The 20,875-nt window shown below is 58.4% G+C and overlaps 2 protein-coding genes across 4 annotated transcripts in view; one reads left to right on the forward strand and one right to left on the reverse strand.

Moving 5' to 3' along the window:
- The window catches only part of ENG (endoglin), a 49,328-nt gene extending 44,011 nt beyond the window's left edge, over nt 1–5,317 (forward strand). The window contains exons 14-15 of the mRNA XM_019510547.1: nt 1,338–1,439; nt 2,311–5,317. Coding sequence (XP_019366092.1) covers nt 1,338–1,439; nt 2,311–2,429 — 221 coding nt within the window. The 3' untranslated portion in view covers nt 2,430–5,317. The remainder of the gene's footprint in view (nt 1–1,337; nt 1,440–2,310) is intronic.
- Nucleotides 5,318–6,991: 1,674 nt separating this feature from the next.
- FPGS (folylpolyglutamate synthase) overlaps nt 6,992–20,875 on the reverse strand; it is a 27,965-nt gene continuing 14,081 nt past the window's right edge. For 2 of the 3 annotated variants that reach the window (XM_019510550.1, XM_019510548.1), the window contains 14 exons: nt 18,007–18,135; nt 17,755–17,808; nt 17,327–17,391; nt 17,116–17,230; nt 16,539–16,616; nt 15,716–15,777; nt 15,157–15,259; nt 14,707–14,784; nt 13,937–14,081; nt 13,145–13,246; nt 12,284–12,434; nt 11,757–11,832; nt 10,953–11,019; nt 6,992–10,544 (listed from right to left, as the gene is read on the reverse strand). In XM_019510550.1, the coding sequence (XP_019366095.1) occupies nt 10,108–10,544; nt 10,953–11,019; nt 11,757–11,832; nt 12,284–12,434; nt 13,145–13,246; nt 13,937–14,081; nt 14,707–14,784; nt 15,157–15,259; nt 15,716–15,777; nt 16,539–16,616; nt 17,116–17,230; nt 17,327–17,391; nt 17,755–17,808; nt 18,007–18,135 (1,662 nt within the window). In that variant the 3' untranslated portion in view covers nt 6,992–10,107. Of the gene's footprint in view, nt 10,545–10,952; nt 11,020–11,756; nt 11,833–12,283; nt 12,435–13,144; nt 13,247–13,936; nt 14,082–14,706; nt 14,785–15,156; nt 15,260–15,715; nt 15,778–16,538; nt 16,617–17,115; nt 17,231–17,326; nt 17,392–17,754; nt 17,809–18,006; nt 18,136–18,491; nt 19,214–20,875 lie in introns of those variants that run through there. The other variant, XM_019510549.1, reaches the window with a different exon arrangement.

Below are 20,875 nucleotides of genomic sequence, written 5' to 3' on the forward strand. Positions count from 1 at the left end.
CCACCCACCCCAGTATATAAAATATACTTGGCGATTCTTGCTAAGACCCCCTGCCCCTGATTGTGAGGCCCTGTCCCTTGGTCTGGGACCGCCACGCAGCACATAGCTCCTGGCAGAGGAAGATGCAGCCACTAGGGAGCCTTCAGGGACTGGGTCTGAGTGTGACCTGCATCTGGCATAGGCCTGTCACCAACAAAGTAGATGACAAGTGCTGATGGGCACGGGCAGGTGATTTCAGCCTGAAATCCTGGCTAAGATCAGGGATGCAGGATGCCCCACTGAGGGGGTCCTGCTCCACTAGCCAGGCCCGCACCCAGCCTTACCCCACCAGTGTCCAGCTGCTGCCTCCACACAGTAGTGATGGCTTTTGCAGCTACTCTGCGAGGGAGCGTGGCGGTGTTTCCGGTCAGCCCCACACCCCCTCCCAAGCCCATCTTTCCAGGCAACACAACCCTGCTTCCACAGTCCCATCCCAGCCAGGATGATTTCCTGCTTTCCTCCCACCTTGACCGCCTCTTCCTGCCTCTGTTTGCTCTGCTCCCCCAGGACAGCAGCCCAACAAAGCAAGGAAAGGCTTTGGACATGAGTTTGCCCTGGCTGGGCCCCGTGCTGCACATCGCAGACATGTGTCTCCTGTCCCCTGGCACTTTGCTGGGAGCAGCCACTGGGCTTAGCCAGAGCAAGCTGTGCTGCTGAAAGCTGCCAGCTTTTTTTTTAGTTTGTGGGGAGTTGGGGATTGGACAGTCCTGAGACTTGTTTTAGAGACAAGTCTGAGGATTTGTCATGAATCAAAAGAGACCTGAAGCAGTCGCTACCTTGTCCCTTCAGCTATAGGGCAGGGGAGCCGAGGTGCACGCGGGGGGACCAGCACTCAGAGCCCATGGCAGCGGGCACCAGCTGGGCTTGGTCATCCTGTGCTTGGGGTGGGCTGTGACGTGTGGCAGTGAGGGTTTGGCGCAGCGGTGGCATGTGGCTGCCACACTCCTGTCCGCACCAAAGCATTGCAACACTGGGAAGCTTCTCTCCTGCCAGGCAGCAAAGTCCGCACGTAGCCAGACTGCCCCCCAGCCCTGGGCAAGACTCGTCCTGCTCTGGCTCAACCAGGCTGTGCTTTGGCTGTCTGCTTCCCCCCACTGGGCCTTCTCGTCTCTCCTCTCCTGGGCCACACTGGGGAGCAGGCAGATGGGGCTGCATGGCACAGCGGGACTGGGCATGGAAATGACAAAGGCGTCTTGTGCTGGATGCCCCAGGGAGGGAAGGGCACCTGGGCACAGGGCGATAGTGTTGGGACCAGGGTGTCTGCAGCTCCTTACTGATGACTGCTTGTATCCCACCAGATCCAGGTCTAGGGATGGGAGCAGTTCTGGGCATCACCTTCGGAGCCTTCCTGATCGGCGCTCTGCTCACCGCCGCGCTCTGGTACATTTATTCTCACACCCGTGAGTACCTGTTACACCTGCTCGCCGAGCCAGGTCCCAGGCTGGGCTGCTCCACAGGCCTCCCCACCTGAGCCCGAGACAGCTCACGGGGACCAGCCTCTTGCCCCTGCCCCAAGCCAAGGTTTCCCTCACTCAGGCTCCTCTGTATGTAGCCCACTCCAGGCTCAGACCTGCTCCAAGGCCCGAGGAACCTGCAGCTGGCTCCATGCAACAGCTCTGCTCCTCAAGGGAGGCACTAGGGCCAGGCCCCCAGCTAGCACATCCGGCCCAGTGCTGCATGCCATGGAAAATACTGTCAGGCTGTTAAAATCCATCTGGCTCATCTTCCTGAGGCCTCCAGCTGGAACCGATAGCAGCACTGGCAACCCCAAGGCCTTGCTGTGCTTTGGTCTCATGGGATTGCAACTCTTGGCCAGTAAAAGGTCAGAGCACTGCTCCCTCCCCATTCCCTCCAATGCTCCCACACTGCAGAAGGAGCCCTGCTCCTTTTCCCCAGGACCCGGGAGGCTGCTCCAAGCTTCCCCTGGTTCCCAGAGTTTATCTCCAGAAGGCACCAGTAGCGATAGAGCCAGGCCAATACAATGAGGCAGGCCTTCATCCTGAATGCGTCAGCTGGGCCCTGGATGCGGGGACAGGATGATTGGTTTTATCTCTGTGAGGAAAGGCCGGTGCCAGGGAAAACAAGGAGACAATTGGCTTAGCTGGGCCCCAAGAGGTCAAGGCTGGAATGAGCTGCCACAGGCTGGCTGTGCCTTGTCATCAGTCACCCAGCCGGCAGCCAGGAGTTTTCCGAGACTTTTCTAAGGGTGAAGAAAAACCCCCTGTTCCCTCCCTCATGTTTTCTATGCTTCTGCCTTGTGATATGCTCCAGGTCCCACAGCCAAAATGCAGCCAGTCTCTGTGAACCCACCTGCCTCCGAAAGCAGCAGCACCAGCCACAGCATTGGCAGCACCCAGAGCACACCATGCTCCAACAGCAGCATGGCATAGCCAGCAGCCTGCAGGGACCCCCTGCCCAGGAGGGGCTGGCAGGGGATCCCCCCACCATGGACCACACCAGAGCCCCGACCAGCTGAGACCCCTGAGCCGGGCAGCAGGGAACTCTAGGGACCAAGAGACTGAGGAGCTGTGGTTTACTGCCCATCCCACCACCTGCCGCTGGGAGAAGCTGCTGAAATCAACCCCCCCCTACCCCCAGACAACCCTGGAGCGGCAGGTGGCCCATCAGAGCACCACCAAAAGAAGGAAGCTACCAACGGCACATGCAGGGCTTGGCTGGAAGTCCAGGTTGGGCTGCCAGCGCTGTCCGCAGGCTCTAAATGTGCTCCTGGAGCCTCCAGGCCAGCTCTCCCCTTGCCCTGAGACTGGTCCTTTAGGCTAGTGGTGAACCCAGCTCAGTGCCACTGCCCAGCCCCTGTCCCAAGAGCACTGACTGGTGCTCACTTGCTGCCCTGGGCTAGCTCTGAAGTCACAAAGCAGAAGAGACGGGCTCCATTGTGGTGGCCCTGCCCCACCTCCCTCGATGACCTTGTCTGCACAGCCTGGCTGTGCATTCAGCTCATGCAGTCATTGAATGGTTATGTTTGCTCCCCAGAGCCCCTGCACCACCCTGAGCCCTGCCCTTCCTCAGGGAACAGCCTGGCACAAAGTGAGCTCAGGAGCCAGCATTTCGGTCAAGCAGAAACACCCCAAGAATTGTCCTGACTACTCCCTTTGCCAACCCACAGCGACAACCAAAGTACGCCAGCCCCCAAGCCCCACACACCTGCAGGGGAGGCAGCAGGGGCTGGCACAGCTCTGGTGGAGGCAGGGGGAAGACATTCCTGCCCAGCCCTGGAAGAAGATGCTAGGGCTGGGGGCAAAGCACCTCAGTTCCCAGCCAGGCTCACGGCCCTGCATCTGTGGCTGGGACTGAGAAAGAAGGGTATGGGCTTGGCCACAGGAAGTCCTGGACCTCTGGGGATCTGACATCCCCCCATAGCTACTGTATGTATATAAATATATATATAGAAACCTATCCAGCGTATACAGCAGGCATGCTGTGCGTTAGCCTCAGCATAGTCTTGTCAGTTAGCAATGTAAGACTCACCCGTGTAACAGGTTTGGGTTTTTTTGTCCTCTCCAAATGCCTCAGGCCCCTGAGCAGGGGCTGGCATCTCGGGAAGGACAGGAGAAAAGCTATGTCCAAACCAATTGAGCAAATATAGCGAAGTGTGGCAGACAGCCCTAGCACCAGGCTTGGGCAGGGGGGAAAGGGAAGTGTGGAACGGGGCAGCAGGCATACCTCAGGGCCGAGATGAGAACTGAGCCACTGCAACAGAAAATGGTGCCACCAGGGTTCGTTGCTCTTTAAGTGGCCGGCCGTGGCTCCAGACTGGGCCGTCATGGCTGTGTGCCAGATACCCAAATCAGAAACGTGCAGTCTGAAGGTGGGATTTGAGCTGTTGACCAAGGAGGTGACATGGGACTTGGAGCAGTTGGCAGCGAGTTATGGGCTCTTGGCCTCGAAATATGGCTCCACCTTGGTCTCAAGCCCTTGCCTCATGGCAGGGGTGGCCACGCTAGGGCAGCCTAGGCCGTTAAGTCCAAAGCTGGCCAAGGAACCCTGTCCCCGTGGGAGGGAGCGTGTCTGAGCCCAGGCAGCTCCGCCGCTTACAGCTCCGATTCGGTCAATGCCACATTCGCGCTGCACTAGGCTGCCACTGTTCCTGGATACAGGTAGCTCTTGTTGGGTTACCAGTGCCTGGTCCCAGCCCTGCAGAGCCCCTTTCAGCTGTGGAGGAAGTCCATGGAAAGGCTGCAACCAGCACCTCCACTTTTGTTCTTATTTATGGCTTCCGTCCCAGCCTGGCCCTGCGTGTGCTGAAGCCCCCAGTTCAGCCCAGATGGAAGAAGCCCAGATGGAAGGGCCCAGGGGACCTATCCTTGCCAAGGCACAAGGGGAACAAACTCCGTGCGAGAGGAAGATGCTTTGTTTGGCTTCTCTTTGCATTGCGCAAGGGCAGCTGTGCAAACAGCAATCAAGACAGCTCAGGCCAGGCCTCCCGCCTGGAGCAGCAGCACCGGACAAGCAAAGCCAGTTCAAGTCCCCTGTGACTAGCTTCTGGCTTCACAAAGGCCTCTGGCAGGCAACTCGCAAGCTGCAAGCAATGGTGATTTCAGGCCATCAGCTAAAGCTGATGGGGGAAGGCACCCAAGTAGCCTTCCCCCAACCCCCAGGAGAATGGCATGTGTGTTAACAACTGCTCACTAAGGGCTCCCCCCGGGCCAGAGGCTGAGATGCTGGTGAGTGGCACAGCAACAAGCCTCCTCGGGTCCCAGAGGCACCATCTGCCAAAGAAAGGCCAATTGCTCCAAACTGGAGCTAGGGGCTGAGCACAAGCGGCCTCGCTCGATCCATCAGGCCCAGGGGCTGGAAGCTGCTCCTTGGGGATCTCACAGAAGGGGGTGATGCTACAGGGCTTGTTTGGAGCTGCTGGTCCCAGCCCCCCAGCTCTGCGCTCTGTGCTTGTGCCTAACCGTCCCATCAGCCCCTGCCCTCAGCCATCCACGTGGCAGCCTAATGGCCCCTCTGGTGTTGCAGGGGGGCAAGGCAAACCAGAGCCCACAAGGTAGCAACCTCCTTGCCTAGCACATAACCTAGAGGAGAGCAGGGAAAGATCAGGCCAGAGCTGCCTGTGGCTGGGGCCATCTCACCTGCAGGGAGCAAGCAGGAAATAAGGACAGTGTATCATCCTCTACCCTGCACCCACCTTGTCTACATAGCCTGTGCGCTCCTTGGGGCAGGGCTTGTCTGCTGCTGTCTGCACTGCCCCTGGCCAGCGGGGCTGGACGTGCTCGGGTCTCGAGCACCACCGTAATAAATACAATTCATAACAGTTCTGTGCAGCCTTGATTCAAGGCACCTCTGGCCCTTCTAGGGCATGGGAAAGCAGCATGAGGACACAGCCCCTCAGGGCACGTCTACTGGTACCGAGCCCTGTTCTGCCTCCCCCGTGGCTGTTCATGCGAGATGGCTCCTTGACAGTATCTGCTGTTCTGTTCCCTGCCTCCAAAAGGTGAGGGAGGGGGGACAGGGAAAACCTCCCAAATCCTAGTCCCCCACATCTGAGAGCAGGGCAGAGCATGGAGAAGGGGCAGCCTTGCTCTGCTGGGACCTCCAGCTCTCTCGTTTCAGCATGCAGAGCTCCAGCCCCGGCACAGCACAGTAGGAGCTCCCATCGCTGTGCCCATCAGCTTGCTTATGCTGCTTCGCTTTACACAGGCCCACATGGTGCTAAAAGGGAGCAAGGAGCCAGGTACTAGAGCACAAGGGACAGCAGGCACCACTGCACTGGGGCAGCCACGGGGCTTCTTCCTGCCTCATGCCTTTCACTGGGCAGCCACTAAAGCCGAGTTTCATGGGGCCTGGCAATCTCCTGTCCCAAGGACAGGAGTTGGTGCAATCTCCTGTGACCACAGCCATACTGCTCCGGGTCCTTGGCTCCTTCCCATCAGTGGGGAACCAGGAGTTTTAACCCAGGCACTGACACCTGCAATCACCAAGAAAACCAAGGCTGGATCCTGCCTTAGGGCAGCTCCTTCTGGCCCCAACTCTTAAGGCCTTGCAGAACCAGTGGGACTCAAAAATCCCCAGCAAGCAGTCTCCAGGAGCCTGCACCACCCTGCTGAACTACCAAGATGAGCTGCCTTGGGGCTCCCAGGCTCTCCCTGCTCCATGCCTGCCCAGTGTCCTAGAAAGGGTCACAGGGCCCAGGGGAGCAAAGCCAGGAAGAAACATGCCTTGGCTGCACGCTGCAGGAAACACCTGCAGGCAGATGCGCACCAAGCCAGCACCTGCCCGGAGGCAGCTGGGACCCTAGTCCAGAATTGACTGATAGCCATCACCCACAGGCAGGCACCCACTGCGCCTGCCAATCCCACAGCTCCACTCCCAGACACCCCCATCAATACTCTGCCTAACCCCAGCCAGACCTGGCTCCCACAGCAGCAAGGATAGGACACTTCCCCTTTGCCTCGCAGCCGAGTGCCGGGTACGGCCTCCGTCTCTGCTCCCAGGGACTTTACAACTTCCTTTTAATTAACACCCTGCTGCCCCTCCTGGAGACAGAGAGCACGTTTCCATTTAGCAACTGAGCAGGGAGCAATTCAGATTTTGAATCTCAGCCAGTCATGGGGCATAATTAGTCCCCCAACGCTCTGCTCTGGGGCTGGGAATCAGCGGGTGGAGTCTTAGGAATTAAATGTCTTTAAAAGGTTTTCATTAAAACCCGAACTCGCTCCCGTCATGCCCAGCTTCCAGCCCACAGCTCAGCAGCAAAGCTCTAGGACATGACGCCCTGCTGCAAGCACCCGAGTAACTTGCAAGATCCTGCTCTGAAGGTTGAGAGGCTGGTGGGGCTACTCTACCCCCACCACACATCTCCCCACATGGGAGCCCTTTCTTTGCCCCTGGAGTGGGGGGAGTGGAAGGGAAGGTGTGCCATGCCAACTAGGCTGCCCCGTGCCAGCTCCCGCCCTTGCCCCCCAATTAAAACACAGCACACAGCTCCTCAGAGCCAGACATTTATTGCATCCATCAACAGTTCAATTCAGCGGCCACTGGTGGCTTGGCCATGCCATGACTCTGCTTTCACAACTCTCGAGCTCAGGCAGGAGCCTGCAATTTTCACCCAAACCATCTGTAACAGTTATGTTCAGCTCTGAAACTCTTAGCTGCTATGCACAAACTGAGGCTCGAACCAGGGTGCTCTGGCCTTTGGTGTCCCTTCAGAGCAGCTGTGCAAAGACAGCCCCTGCTCTTTACTGCCTCCCTCCTTTGTCCTTCCGAACCTCCAGCCAGAGCAGGTATTTTCTCTCACAGCCACTGTAGGCAGCACTGAGCATCTCCCATAGAGAAGACGGCACCAATTGCTGCACAGTGCTTGTGATCTATCCTGTATGTAACAGCCCTTTACTAGGTCACACTACACTACCAATACTGTTGGGCCAGGGCCCAGGTGAGAACTGCTCTTGGTACTATGCTAGTGCCTATAGGCCCTGCTCTGCTCCAATGCAGAGGTCTACGAGGGGAGTAGACCTGAACGTTGTTCCTAAACGGGAGGAGCAGGTGGGCTCGGGTCAAAAGAATTAGCTCAGATGACAAATGTCCTAATCGCGTCCCACAAGGGCAGGGGAGGGTGCAGCGCAGGAAGCCCCATGTGTTGGCAGCTTGTTACTATGGAGCTGAAGGGGAGGGGGCGAATATGTGGTGGCACCAGGACACCATGGCAAGGGACAGGAGCCTGTCACAGCTGACAGGCAGTTTGGCACACTGGTCCCCGGGATTGTAGCAGTTTGATCCATCACAACTAGGGGGGTGGTCAGAGGCCTGGGCACATGCCCAGAGACAGACAGCTGGATCTGAGCCACGGGCGGCTTCAGCACAGAGCCATACGGCACTGGGGGATGAGGGCCACCCAGGGCCAAACAGCCCAGCTCCCAGTACAGCCAGTGCAGCAGCAACAGGCAGCAGCATGGACCACCAGGAAAGCCACCTCCCTGCACAGCTAACAGGGAAATCTTCAGTTCTAGCAGCCTTTGCAGGCCCTTGCTGCCAAGACAGTGCTGAACTGTCAAGGAAAAGCTGATGTAACAGCACACTGGGAACACATCTAGGCCAGTTTGGCCCATTAGACCCCCCCCAGTGCCAGCTCCACCAGTCTCCACACACAGCCCAATGACAAGCTGGGCCAGGCTGGCTGCAATCAAAGACAGTACCCTGAGAAGCAGATAGCCAGCATCACACTTAGCCACAAGAGCAAACGAGTGCAACTGCATGGTCCATTCCCTGATCCATCCTACGTCCAAACTGGGCCGTCAGCCCCTGCACAGTTGAGTGCACAGACATCTCTGCTGGTCACGGATTCAAGATGTGCTGCAGTTAGTTCAGCTGGGCACCACAGCGGCAGACACACACACTGTAGCACTTTGCGTGCCCCCCCCACATGCTCTCACACAGGCCTGCCAGTGCAGGCCCTGGTAACATGCTTTGCCCCATCCAACATCTTGTCCAGTCTAGGGCAGCTGTAGCACTACTGCCCCATGCCCAGAGGCCAAGTTCCTCTGATCTCTATGGGAGACTGAGCTCAGCGCCTGACCGCAGCAGTTTTAGCATAGGCCGTGCCCCCGGGGGAGCCCAAGTGATGCTGTGGGGACACAGAGCAGTGCTCAGCCTCCAGCTTTGCAATCTCTGCCCCAGAGAGATGTAGCTCAGCTCCTCCAAGCCAGCACTCCCTGCAGCCACTGCCTGCCCCAGCACAGGTCAACCTGGGCTCCAGGCAGCCAGCCAGCCCCTGCTCGAACAATGCAGACTGCACAAGGCCCGGAAAGCAGGCAGGCTCCTAAGCTGCAAGGGCAGTCTGGCCCCTTCCCAAGCCCACCCCCACACAGACCAGAGCCCCTGGTCATATTTATTGCCCAGCGGAGACAGTGAAGGCCCTTCCCACCCCTCCGGGGCGCCAGCAGGGTCAGCACCCACCCAGCACACTGCCTCCAGAGCCGCCCTCGCACCACACTGCCCTGCACTGGGAAGGAGGGGAGGGTTAGATGCCAGCACAGAGCCTGATGCCAGCACACAAATCCCACCAGGAATGGGGCTCGCCTGGGGGGAGGTAGGCCTGCTGCACAACACCCCCACCATGGGTAGGAACAAGGCCAGTCCCCAAGCAGCTCTAAGCCTAAGACACACAGTGGCACTAAGGGCCTCTGCAGAGCCCCTATAGGGTCTGAGCTAGGCTCAGACTGCAGGGAGGGGAATCCAGGGAGGAGACAAAGGCACTAAGGATGGGTGGGGGGGACCCCCTAAGCATCAGGCAGTGGTGGCAGGGCTGGCCCAGCACAGCCTACTGTGGCAAGTGCCCCACACTGAGGGCCACGTGCCAGCTGGGGGTGCCAACACCCCCTCCCAGGGAGTTTCCCTCCACACTCCTGCTTTTTAGTAAGGAGCACTCTCCATCGTCCCAAGGTTCAGTGTCCAGCATGGAAAAGCAGACAAACATACCCCAATCAGCTCCTTTCCCCACCTGCTGCCCAGAGCTGGAGTGGGTGGGGAGGAAGTGGGGTGGGGTTGGTCCCAGAAGACAGGGACAGACTGCTACCAGCCTGCACCTGCTTGGGCAAGCTGGGGAAGGAGCGGTTGAGAGCCAGTGGCTCTTGGTTCCTGGGAGGGCAGAAGCACAGACCTGCCAGCAAACTGCGAAGAGCAGCGGTGACAAGACTGGCAGACAAGGGCCTGCCCCCTCAGGTGCCTTGAGGCAGGAGGGATCCAGCACTTGGGTCTCCAAACCAGAGCCCGCTCCCAGGGGAGGCTGGATCTGCCGAGGGCACGGATTTCACTTCAGCAAGCAAGGGCTGAGCATGAAAACCCCAGTCCTGGGCTGTGGAAGTCAGGGGTGCCAACCCCAGCCCTAGGGGCAGGTCCTGCTGTTCTTGGGGCAAAAGGATTTGCCTAGAGGGAGGACCACACAGCAAGGAGGTGGCTCAGATCCCAGAGGCTGGCCCAAGCCTGCCCCTTCTACCCCAGGGCTGAGGCCTGGTCACCAGCATCCCTGGAGTGGCTGGAACAAGGTGCCAAGGAATATTCAAGTAAACAACGAAGGGCAGGGCAGAGGCACCACCCCAGCAGTCTCTATTGCGAGAGTGACTGGTCAAGCAGCTTCAAGACCCCACCCACCAGGTGCAGGCTTCCTGTGACCAGCACACGGATGACGGTGGCTTCCTTGAGCAAGACGGCACCAGTGCTAGCCACAGGGTGCAGATGGAGGCCCTTGGAGGCAGGCATCTGGAAGAGCGGGTCCCTGCCCTGGGTGATCCACTGCAGGGCATGGGAGATGCAGGGGAACACCAGCGAGTTGGCATTGAGAGGGCGCTCCACAGAGGGCACAAGGAGCAGGGGGCTGCGCAGGGGGTCTGGCTTCAGCCGCCCACCAACCCCCTCCACCACCAAGGGGGCAGACAGCCAGAGGTCCTGGCCCACCTTCTCCTCCATCAGCTGGTTCCACTTCTTCTGGTTCTCCAGGCAGCGGGTCAGCACGTTCTCCAGCGTGACCGTGAAGTTCTGCTGGTCTGCAAGGAAGAAGAGAATAAGGCAGGGCCCACAGCAGCTGCATGGACACCTCTGCCCTACTACCATCCCACTAAGGGAAGCAGACAGACACTGGGAAAGGACCAGGCACCAGGCCAGAGATCCAAGTCTGCTGGCAAACCCAACTCCAGCCCAAGGTACATCATGAGGGTCTCAGTTTAGAGGAGTGTCAGTCTGGAAAGGCCAATATCACCCCTACGAAGCCAGCTCAGACCCCACCCCGCAGGCCCATCCCAGCCTGGGAATGCCTTCACAGGTCTCCCAGGCTTCTGGGGGGTGCAGAACACATACAGGAGACACCAGTGTGGAGCAAGGGCAGTCCTGCACCAGAGCCAGCTCCAGTGCAGATGTCCAAAGCAGTGCACAGCCCAGCCTGGCCTGGCACTGACCTGCATTCCCCACCGTAGACACCTCCGTTAAGTTGGGACAGAAGACAGCGTAGTCAAACTGGCAAGGCTAGAGCACAAGAGACAAATGTCAGCACAGGGAGATGCACGTTGCGCTGGGGGCAGGCTGGCATGTCCAGCCAGCGGCAGCTGTGCAGGAGAGGGCAGGAGGGACGTTCATCCCTGGTGCAGAAATGGCCACAGCGACTGGCTTAGCATCAGTCACAACCCAACAGGGGAAACTCCAGCTAGAGCTTGAGCAGAGCCCTGCAAGCCAGGACGCCTGGGTTCAGTGCCTGCCGATGGGGGCTACAGGGGCAGAGCCCCCATCCACAGCTGTAAGTTTGCCCCTTCCCAGAAGCAGGGAATCCTGCAGGACTCCAGCCTTGGCACCAGCCCCCTCCTGCTCCACAGAGCAGTGTGGGGGGAGGGCATCTGCAGGGGGTGCTGGCTGGGAGGGAGAGGAGAGGTGGGGCAAATGTGGGGGGTTAGCACCACCTTGTGGCACCCAGCGGGACTTGCCCAAGCAGAGGGGAAAGCAATCCCCAGGCTGCCAAGCTTGGTGGAGGGGACGAGACACCCCCACAGAACCTGGGAGCCACTGCTCCATTCCTGCTTGGGGGGGATTGGAGATAGCCACTCTGTCCCCCGGCCCCACACAACCCATTCCCCTCCACAGCCATCAGGCCCAGCCAGTCCCCCAGCTAAAACCTACGCTGCCTCCACCCAATGGCCCCGAAGCCACTTTCTGCCTTGGCATTGTGCCTCTCCCAAAAGCTTGTCTCCATCACTGCCCCCCCAGCTCACCAGCAGCAGCTTCAGCAAAGCCGCTGTGTCCCGGTCTCCGGTGGCGTTGAAGAGAAGCACTCGGACCTCAGAGCCACTGCAGACAAGAGAGCGACCTGCTCAGTGCCAGGGCCTCGCTGCCAGGAACTGGCTGCTACCCAGTTTGTGACAGGAGGCCCGCAGCCAGGCTAAGCCACCTCCGAGAAGCAGGAGGCTCCTTTCCTGTCTCCGCCTGAGAACTGTGCAGGTGATGAGACAAAGCCTCAGCCATTTCCCCATTCCCTCCCGCTTTGGTCCCCAGGCATGACCTACTGGACCCGGGTGGCGCCAGTCCCCAGCTGAGGGAAGTGGAAAGAATGTCAGGGCCACGAGGAGAGCACTGCTCATGCGGCTGGCCCTTGGCATGGCGACACGCCGCCTCTCCTTTTCACCCTATAAAAACTCCAGCAAGCACCGTCCCGGCAGGATTCCCCGCACATCCCCACCCTGGTGGCTGTGGATGCGGCATGTGACAGCCCCCTACCCAGGCCCCTCCTTGAGCTCCTTACTCCACGGGCTTCTCCTCATTGAGTGCAGCCTGATGGAACCAGCGCACACAGGCCTGCACGCTGCTGGTGGTGTGTGCCCCGTCAATGTACCATGTCACTGGCCCGTGCTGCAGCACCTGGGTACGGCCCAGCCACACTGAGTCCCGCAGACCTGGGGAAGAGAGGATTGGGGGAGGAGGAGGGGGTGACGCGGGGCCAGCAGCCAGGTCCTGCCTCCCATCATGCTCTCTTCAGACAGAGCTGGTGCCTCATTCCCCGAGTTACCAGCTTCCTCTCAGGCCCATGACAACTGGGTTATAGCAGCCTAAGAACAGCTGGTGGAGACGGATCAGAAATTAACTACTGAACACAGTCCCCCAAAGCTCCAGCACCCCCAAAAACACAGGGCAGAGAGAGTAAGTGTCCAGGGCAGACTGAGGCTGCCAGGGGGCAAGAGTTTTGCTCAGTCCCGTAACCCTTGCTCCTTGCCCAGGGCCTTGGCTGTGCAACTCTGGGCCCGAATGCCAGCGCACCACACAACTACAGCTTCAGACTGTCCCAGGCATTTTGCTGCACTTCTGCTGGCCAGGGAGACCACCAGCCAAGCCCCTACTATCCCGTCCGTTTCCAAGGGTTAAATTCAAAGCGATGAAAACAGAGTGTGAAAAGACAAAACCTGGTGCAATCAAAACACGAGCAAGGGAGGGCGGTGGGGTCAGAGTCCGGGGCCTTGGCTGCACGACTCGCACGAGCTGCTATTTACTGTCGTGTTTTGTGATCTCTGAATGAGCAGCAGCTCTGGGCCAACCCCCATTAGCTCAAGTCAAGGGCAGATACAAGCCCAGAGGCTCACAGGACCATGAGCAAAGGGTCCATTCTTACCCTGCACCATGGCAATGCTGGGCCTGAACACAGGTGCCAAGGGCACAGGCTTTTTCCCTGGTGGCTCTGCACCTGGCCACAAGTCCTTCAGCTCCCCAATACCTGCCAGGAAAGGAAAGCCATAATGTATCCCTGATCAGACACCCCCTCTATGCCTTTCACATTTGTTCCTGCAACAGCTTCCTACCAGCAGCACGCACTTGGCCAGCCACTGGATTCCAGCCAGTACCTGGGACCCTTGCCAGGCTCTCCAAATGCATCCATAACTTGACCCATGGGGTGGCCTCGAAGCTCAATTCCCAGCAAGCTGATAGATTTGCTAGCCAGAATTACTGGAATGCAGAGAGCCCCTCAAGGTCTCCGATCAGATGCCAAGGGGCTCCCAGCCAGAGCACTTAATCAGAAACCCCAACAGGCCCAGCCCAGCAGGGAAAAGCCAAGACAGACATCTTCAGGGGCCTGAGAATAGGGTCACTGCCGCAAGGGTGAATCCACGGTCTGAGGCCAGTACCCCAGGAGCCAGGCTGTGAGAAATCTGGCCCAGAAGCCCCATGCTAGACAAACACACAAAGCAACAAGCCCCACTGCTTCTTGCTAAACCACCAAAACCCCTTCAGGCGTCCATAGATTGCAGCTCTCCCAGAATCCCTTGGGAGAAATGCCCCAGCCTGGGCAGTAGAGGAAAGGATGAGATATCATGAAGCACCAGGAGGGGCCTCCTCAGTTCTGAACCCCTTACAGACCGCCCCCACACCTCTCACCCTGCTCCGTGCCAGGGACTGTGCTCCTTACCCTGGTATCCCTGCTGCTCCAGCCACATCCGTGATAGCTGCAAAGCCAGGGTGGCGTTTGATCGCTGATGGTCACCTGCCAAGCCCAGCGTGAACGCTTTGTCCTCTTCATAGGCACCCAAGTCTGGGCACAGGTAGAGAGGGCACTACATGCAGAGACAGAGCAAGGGTGAGTGCTGCCCTGCAAACCTCACTGCCCTGGGCAGCTCTATGAGCTGGCCGAACATTTGCCAGCCAGCGATTGGCAGCAGCAGGAGCGACCAAGCAGACCAGGCCCCAGGATGAAGCTGCTCATACTCCAGAGAGGTTATGTTTGCTTCTGAGTCTGCCTCTCTAGCAGAGTCACCTAGATGTCAACACCAGCAGCACACGTCGAGCAAGATAGAACAGCCCCAAGCAAAACATGGGCCCCTTGGGTTGGAATTATACTGGCTAGGACCCAGAGCAAGGAGCCTGGCCCTCCACCAAAAGCAGCTCAGTAGAGAGGTACAGGAAAAGATCTCAGGGTCCAAACCCCCAGGGGCAGCAAGGACCCAGGCTGAGCCACTGTCATGTACAAGCTGGTCCTGCATTACAGAGAGAGCAGAGGGGAGACTCCCCAGTGCATGGGGCCCAGCAACAGCAGCAGGACATCTCTGAGGATGAGCATCACTTGAGAGATGTGGATGTGGGGACCTAGAGGCAGGAGTTTCAGAACAAGGCTGGGGCAGTCAGAGATGCTGCTGCTCCAGGGGCAGGGTGCAAAGAAGGTATGAGCAGGGCGTATCTTACCGGGCTCTCCCTGGCTCGGTCCCTCAGCACCTGCAGGGGCCGCTCCGGCTGTAGCACTGTGAACGCCGGCACACCAGGCTGCAAGCAACATACATACACCCTTAAGCCAAGATAGCTTGTGAGCTGCCCAGATCTTGCCCACCCTAGGGAGACACCTGGATTCCAGCGACGGGCTCCCGAGCTGGGCCCAATTCAGAGGTGGTCTTTGCTAGGATTTGGAGCTTCTCCCTCCAAGAGCCCACCCTCCTGGCAAGTAACCAGCAGGGCTTGGGGCTGATCTCCACGGCCAGGAGTTTCACCTTTCAGTGCGCAGAGCCAGATGACCTGGGACTGAGTCCTGCCAGAACCAGGAATCTGGATGGGCTTTGCTCATTCGGGCAGACACAGAACCACCCTCTCAACTGCCCCCGGGTACAGCAGCCCCTCCCCAACAAAGCCAGCAGGTTCTACCTTGAAGATGCCTCCTTTCTGCCAAGCAATCTTCTCAATGGTGTCCCCCAGGATGCTGGTGTGGTCGATCCCCAGAGAAGAGACTCCACACACGACCGGCTTCCTGGTGACGTGAGGGGAGGAAGGGGTGGCAAGAGAGAGAAAGAGAGTGAGAACCCAGCTTGAGGGCTCCGGCTGTCCCCCCACTCCCCATGACCTCAGCTGTTGTCCCACAACCTGGGGTGGGGTGCTCACTGGCTCGGCAAGGAGCCAGTTGCCTTCTGGGACCCAAGCTTACAGCCAGGAGTGACTGGAAGTTACCAGCACCCAATGACTGCTCAGTAACTTCACTGGGGAGGCCTCCTTATCATGACTGCTGCCACAACCATAAGCCTTCAGCCCCTTGCTGTCTGAGGCCCAGGACTGACCAACCTCTTCTCTCGGGCCCAGTTCACTGTTGACACCCACTAGGGAAGGAAGGTTGGACTCATTTTGTCCTGCCCCCAGGCAGAAACCCCCTGCCCCTAAAGCTTCTGTCACACTGGTGTCACACTCACTGCCAGCCCCAAAGAGCACCTACCTGACAATGTTGGTGCAATCGTAGGCCCCTCCAATGCCAACTTCCACCACTGCCAGGTCCACCTGGATAGGATGAGAGTATGGTATATGCTGCATCACTGCCCTACATACAGCAAGTGAAGGACCCCAGGCACTGCCCAACACACAACCTCCACACACCAGACGCCCCTGCCTGGCCAAGCAGTACAGCCAGCCGGAAGCAGCTGGGCATATTTTAGCCTGTGCTCACAGCAGCCCCTTCAGTACAGGGATTCCCAATCCAGAGACATTTCTCAGCCTGGGTGCACACACAAACATCTCTCACACACTGGGCCCGAGGTGTCTGGCTTCACAGTAGTGGACACATGCAGGCAGGCAGATAGCTGTGCACACATGGATGAAGCCAAGAATACCAGATCCATACGTATACACCCCTCAAGTTACAGGAGGGTCCCCAGGCTCTTTCTGTGGTACCAAGGCTATTACCCTGAGTCACAGATCCAGGGTCTCATGGTCATGCTCAATCTCACTGCCCCCCTAAAAAATGCAGACGTGGCAGGAGCCCCAGGAACTGTTAGGGAAGGAAGAAACTGCCCAAGGGGAAGGGATGGGAGGCCTGAGGGTCTCCGACCCAACATTGGGAAGGAAAGAGCCATCAGCAATGGGGTGTAGGTCCGGGCTCCAGCAGCCAGATTATACGAACTGCTGGGCACATACGGCTACCCTAGGAATCCATAATGGCTGCAGGCAATCAGCACGTGGGGCTCAGCTGCTCCCCTGCAAGTGACCAAGGCATGACCTATCACGTCAGCAACCCACCCACTGGGGAGAAGCCAAAACCGTACCTTCTCCTGCAGGAAGACATGGAAGGCCATGATGGTGAGGAAGCGGAAGTAGGCAGGCATGCTGGCAGGGGCAGGGTCCTGTGGAGCAGACAGAAGGGTTACAGAAAGGGCCTCCAGGGTAACAGCATCACCCCAGCTCCACTTCCTCAGTCAGACACCCTGGGGACTAGCCAGGCCTCAGCCCAACACCGCTGGCTCCTGAGGCAGTAACAAGAAGGCAGCATGCAGGGCCCAGCTCAGCCAGGATCCCAGGTGGTGTTTAGAGATGAGACCTGATTATACCTCATAGCTGGGCACTCACTAGCACTGTCCACAGGTCACAGGCAGGGAGAGGGGACGCACCATGCCCCAGGTGGCCAAGCAGGCCAAGGCAGAGCACAACCAGCATCTCTGGTTCTAAGCCCTCAAAGTGCTCCCACAGCCACCCCAGTGCCCCACAAACCAGCCCCGAGCAGCGATGCTGGACCTTCCCTGGCCTGCAGCACAGACTCTGTTCTGAAGTCCAGCAGGGGACACCCTCAGGGCAGGATCTTACTGGCTTGGCCCCAGGGGCCCCTTCCCCGGGGCCTGCACACACCTTGGTCTCCTCTAGCCGGTTGTACACCTGCCAGAAGTACTTGCTGAAGAGCTCCTTGCTGATCGGCTGCCCATTGATGCGGATCCGTTCACGCACCTGCACCAGGTGGGGGGAGCTGGGCAGTAGGAGAACAAGCAGAGGGTCAGAGATCGAGGGCAACACCCCCATCCCACGTCTGGGTGCCCCCCTTCACAGCAGCTACGATGCCCACCTGTAAAAACCTGTCTTGAGGCCATAGTTTCGGAGGATGCGCTCTGTGAAGGCACAGGCTGAGCCCTAGGATGAGACAGCAGAGTTAGCTGGGGAACCTGACCAGTCCATAGCCCACTGGATCTGGGCTGCTTCCTGGTGAGAGGCTCTGCCCCAGTGCCCAGGCCACTGAAGCCTCCAGGAAAAGGACTTCAGCACCAGGCAGCCCAAAGTCCCAAAATCCCCATGCACTAACCAAGCACCACGTGACTGTCAGACACCAGGAGACACTTTCACCTCAGCAGCAAGTTCAGTGCCCCCCACTTCCCCCCCAGCACCCTCATGTTCTCCTACCCCAGGGTCTTCCCCACGTATCCCCTTGCACACATCCCTCCAGTGCTTCAATCCCTGGGCTGCCTCATGCCCCACTCTATGCACTCCCCACTTTACCTTGCCCTTTGTCCCAGTGACGTGGATGATGTTCAGTTGATCCAGGTCTTCGATCTATCAGACAGAGGTTAACCGGCCCGTGAAAGGAAAGCCAGAGCACGTGGGACACCTTGGTCCCTACACATCACTCACTGCACCAGCACAGTGGGAGGGCTCACAGCTAGGCCTGCCCAGGGCAAACACCCACTTCCACCTATTCCTCCCCACAAGAGATGGGATGGGACAGGATGGGATCTCCGGAGGAGCCCCTACCTTCAACCCGCTTCGCTCCAAAAAGCCTTTCATGGCCTCCAGCTGCACCTGGGGGTCTCCTCGCTCCCGCTTTACCTGCTCCAGGTAACTAGCATTAGTCTGGAGGGTGTTAAGGGTCCGAATTGCATCCTGAAAGGAGACAAGTAAGGTCAGCACTTTGCACTGGCCTCTCTGCCCTCAGGACAGGGCACAGCAGAGCAAGGCAGGCTGGGCAGCAGCAGAGCTGAAGCAGCAAAAGCCAACAGTGCGACACTCCAGGCCAGCCTAATCCCCAGTGCTCAGGTTAGCCCTTCTACTCATCTGTGGTCACGGGTGCAGCCAGTCAGTCACCCTCAGCCCTCACCCAACACAAGGTCCCCAGCACAGAACAACTTCTGCTGTTCCCGTTTGGGGACAGTCATGTTACCAGCCAACCCCCCTTTCAGCTGACAGCACCTTGATGCAGGCAGAAAAATAGCTATATCCACCACTGTGCTGCCACCCACCAAGCCTGGCTCCATCCTGTCCCTCTCAGAAGTCATCTCCACCCAGAGTAAACGAGGGCTTTCGCCAGCCGTCCCCAGCAGGGAAGCCCCAACCTGAGCGGGTGCTAGCAGCAGTCCCGGCAAGCCAGCACGATCCTGGTCCCCTCTGCCAAGTGCACTGAGCTCACATCAGAGCTCAGAGAAGTCACACGGCCTGATAGGTTAATGCACCCAGTTGTACAGCGCTCGCTCACACGCCCTGGGACCGAGCGCAGCAACCAGCCCGGAGCCAGGCGTCAGCCCCACCTCCTCCCGAAGTCTCCCAGTGCAGCTGCTGCATTGGAGGGGGAGCTGTGGTTCCCCTATGCTGCCCCTACCCTTGTGCCTGCCCCACTGCTTTTTACGAAGCACAGGGCAAGGGCAGGACCCAGAACTCAAGGTTCCTCACCAGCCTCAAACACGAAGTGCGGGAGCTGCAATGCACCCCTTATGCCCAGCCCACAATTTGTCCCCAGCAGACTCCATACACTCCAATACACAGCATGCACCTTGACTGTGAAGGGGATCTGAAGTGGGGAAAAATAACTCTTTGGTCAACATGAGCGGCAGCAACCACAGGGCCGAGCTTGTTCCTAGCACCACGAGCCAACTGGGCTCATGGACTCACCAAGTGTGCCAGGCCCAGGACTGCACACTGGGTCTGGAGTCGTACGCCAATTCTGACCCCAAGCACTGGCTCCAGGGCCATGCACCTGACTGAACCCAAGGCCACGCGCTGAACGCAACTCGGCCCTAGTACGACTCAGAGCCAGTGTGTAGTCCCAGGCTCACCACAGTCTCAGGCTGGGCATGCAGCCCCAGAGGCAGCACACAGGGCTGGACCCAGCCAGCAACTCTGGATCCAGTGCGAGGGGTCAGTGCTGTGAAATCTGGTCACACACGAGGACCACACACCAGCCAGATCCATCACATGGCTGGGGAGGCAGCTTCCCACAGGCCCACAAATCTGGCAGCAGGGGGAAGGAGCGGTGGCAGTGTTAACTGCTGCAGCAATTAACATTGCCATGGCTCTACCCACCCCCCCTTCCAAGTTTCTAGACCCACAGGGATCCTATTTTCTTGCATATAAAGCATAACCTGGTTTTCCCCAGTTGGTTTTGAGGGAAAAGGTGCAGGAAAATAGAGCTAATAAAGGACCATCACAACAAACGAGAGATTGTCTCAGCTCTGACGGGAAGGGAGAAGAAACTGGTGAAAGAAAGGACCTGTAACTATTCCAAAAAACGTGACAGGCAGCTGACTCCAGCATGGAGGGGGTGATGTCTGGTATCAGGGCTGGCAACCCTCCCCCAGCAGGAAGGGCTCGGATCATAAGATGAGCCCTGGTAACTCAACCCAGAGCATGGGAGGGACCCAACCTACCCCCCAACAGCCCAGCCAGGTGCTGATTAATGCCTCCCCCTGTCTGTGCACACCCCATGCAGAGAAGCTGTTTCCCAGGTTTTCTTAAGACCTCTGCAGCACTGTCAGCTCTGCCTCAGCCTGTAACCAGACCTGCCTGCACCACCCCGCTATAAAAAGCATAAGCCCCACTCCGCCAGTGACAAGAGACTATTTATACAAGGCAGGATACTGTACCTCCTGGGAAGTGCAGAGATCGGCTGCACGTTCCACCTCTCAGCTTCTTCGGACGAGCTGGAGGGAACAGAGATTTTCCCACCCTGCATCACAACCCCTGCCCTCCCATTTCCACACACGGCCCCCCCTTCTGACTTGGTGCTACGCCAAGCACAGCTCCCCTAGACACCGCTACAAAGCACGTGGATTATTGGGCATAAGCATGACACCAGAGACCGCAGGTAGAGCAGGCCTGCGCTGGGCTACGTGATGAACACACACAGAAGAGAACCCAGCTTCCCTCCATCCCACAGACCCACTCTCTTCCCTGCCTATCACGCAGGACAGCAGGGACCAAGGAGCCCCAGCTTATAAGACTGTCACTACAAGACTCAGAGCAGTTTTAAGGCAATGAGCCCCGCATGACCACTGCACGCTTCCTAACCCAACCTTATCCAATTAGGCACATAAAAGACGATGCAATGTTCAGTTGCATGATTAAAGTCATTTGCAACACATCCCGTCGTGCAAAACACACTTTTTCTACAGCAGCACCGAGCCCTTTGTGAGCGGCTATGTCCCAGCCTTGGGTTGGGCGGGAGGTGACAGAAATCAACAGGACTCCAAAGAAAAAGTTAGAGGAGGAAGCTGGGGAGCCCTCCGGCCCAGTGCAGCCAGCCCCACATCAGCTGCCCCGGCCTCTGCCAACCGGCTGCGTCTTGCACTCGCGAAATCCCAGCCCTTCGCTCGGCCTGGGCTCAGGGGCAGACTGCACAGGGCAGGGCAGG

This window comes from Gavialis gangeticus, unplaced genomic scaffold, assembly GCF_001723915.1.
Source record: "Gavialis gangeticus isolate Ggan-Ray unplaced genomic scaffold, GavGan_comp1, whole genome shotgun sequence".
NCBI lineage: Eukaryota > Metazoa > Chordata > Crocodylia > Gavialidae > Gavialis > Gavialis gangeticus.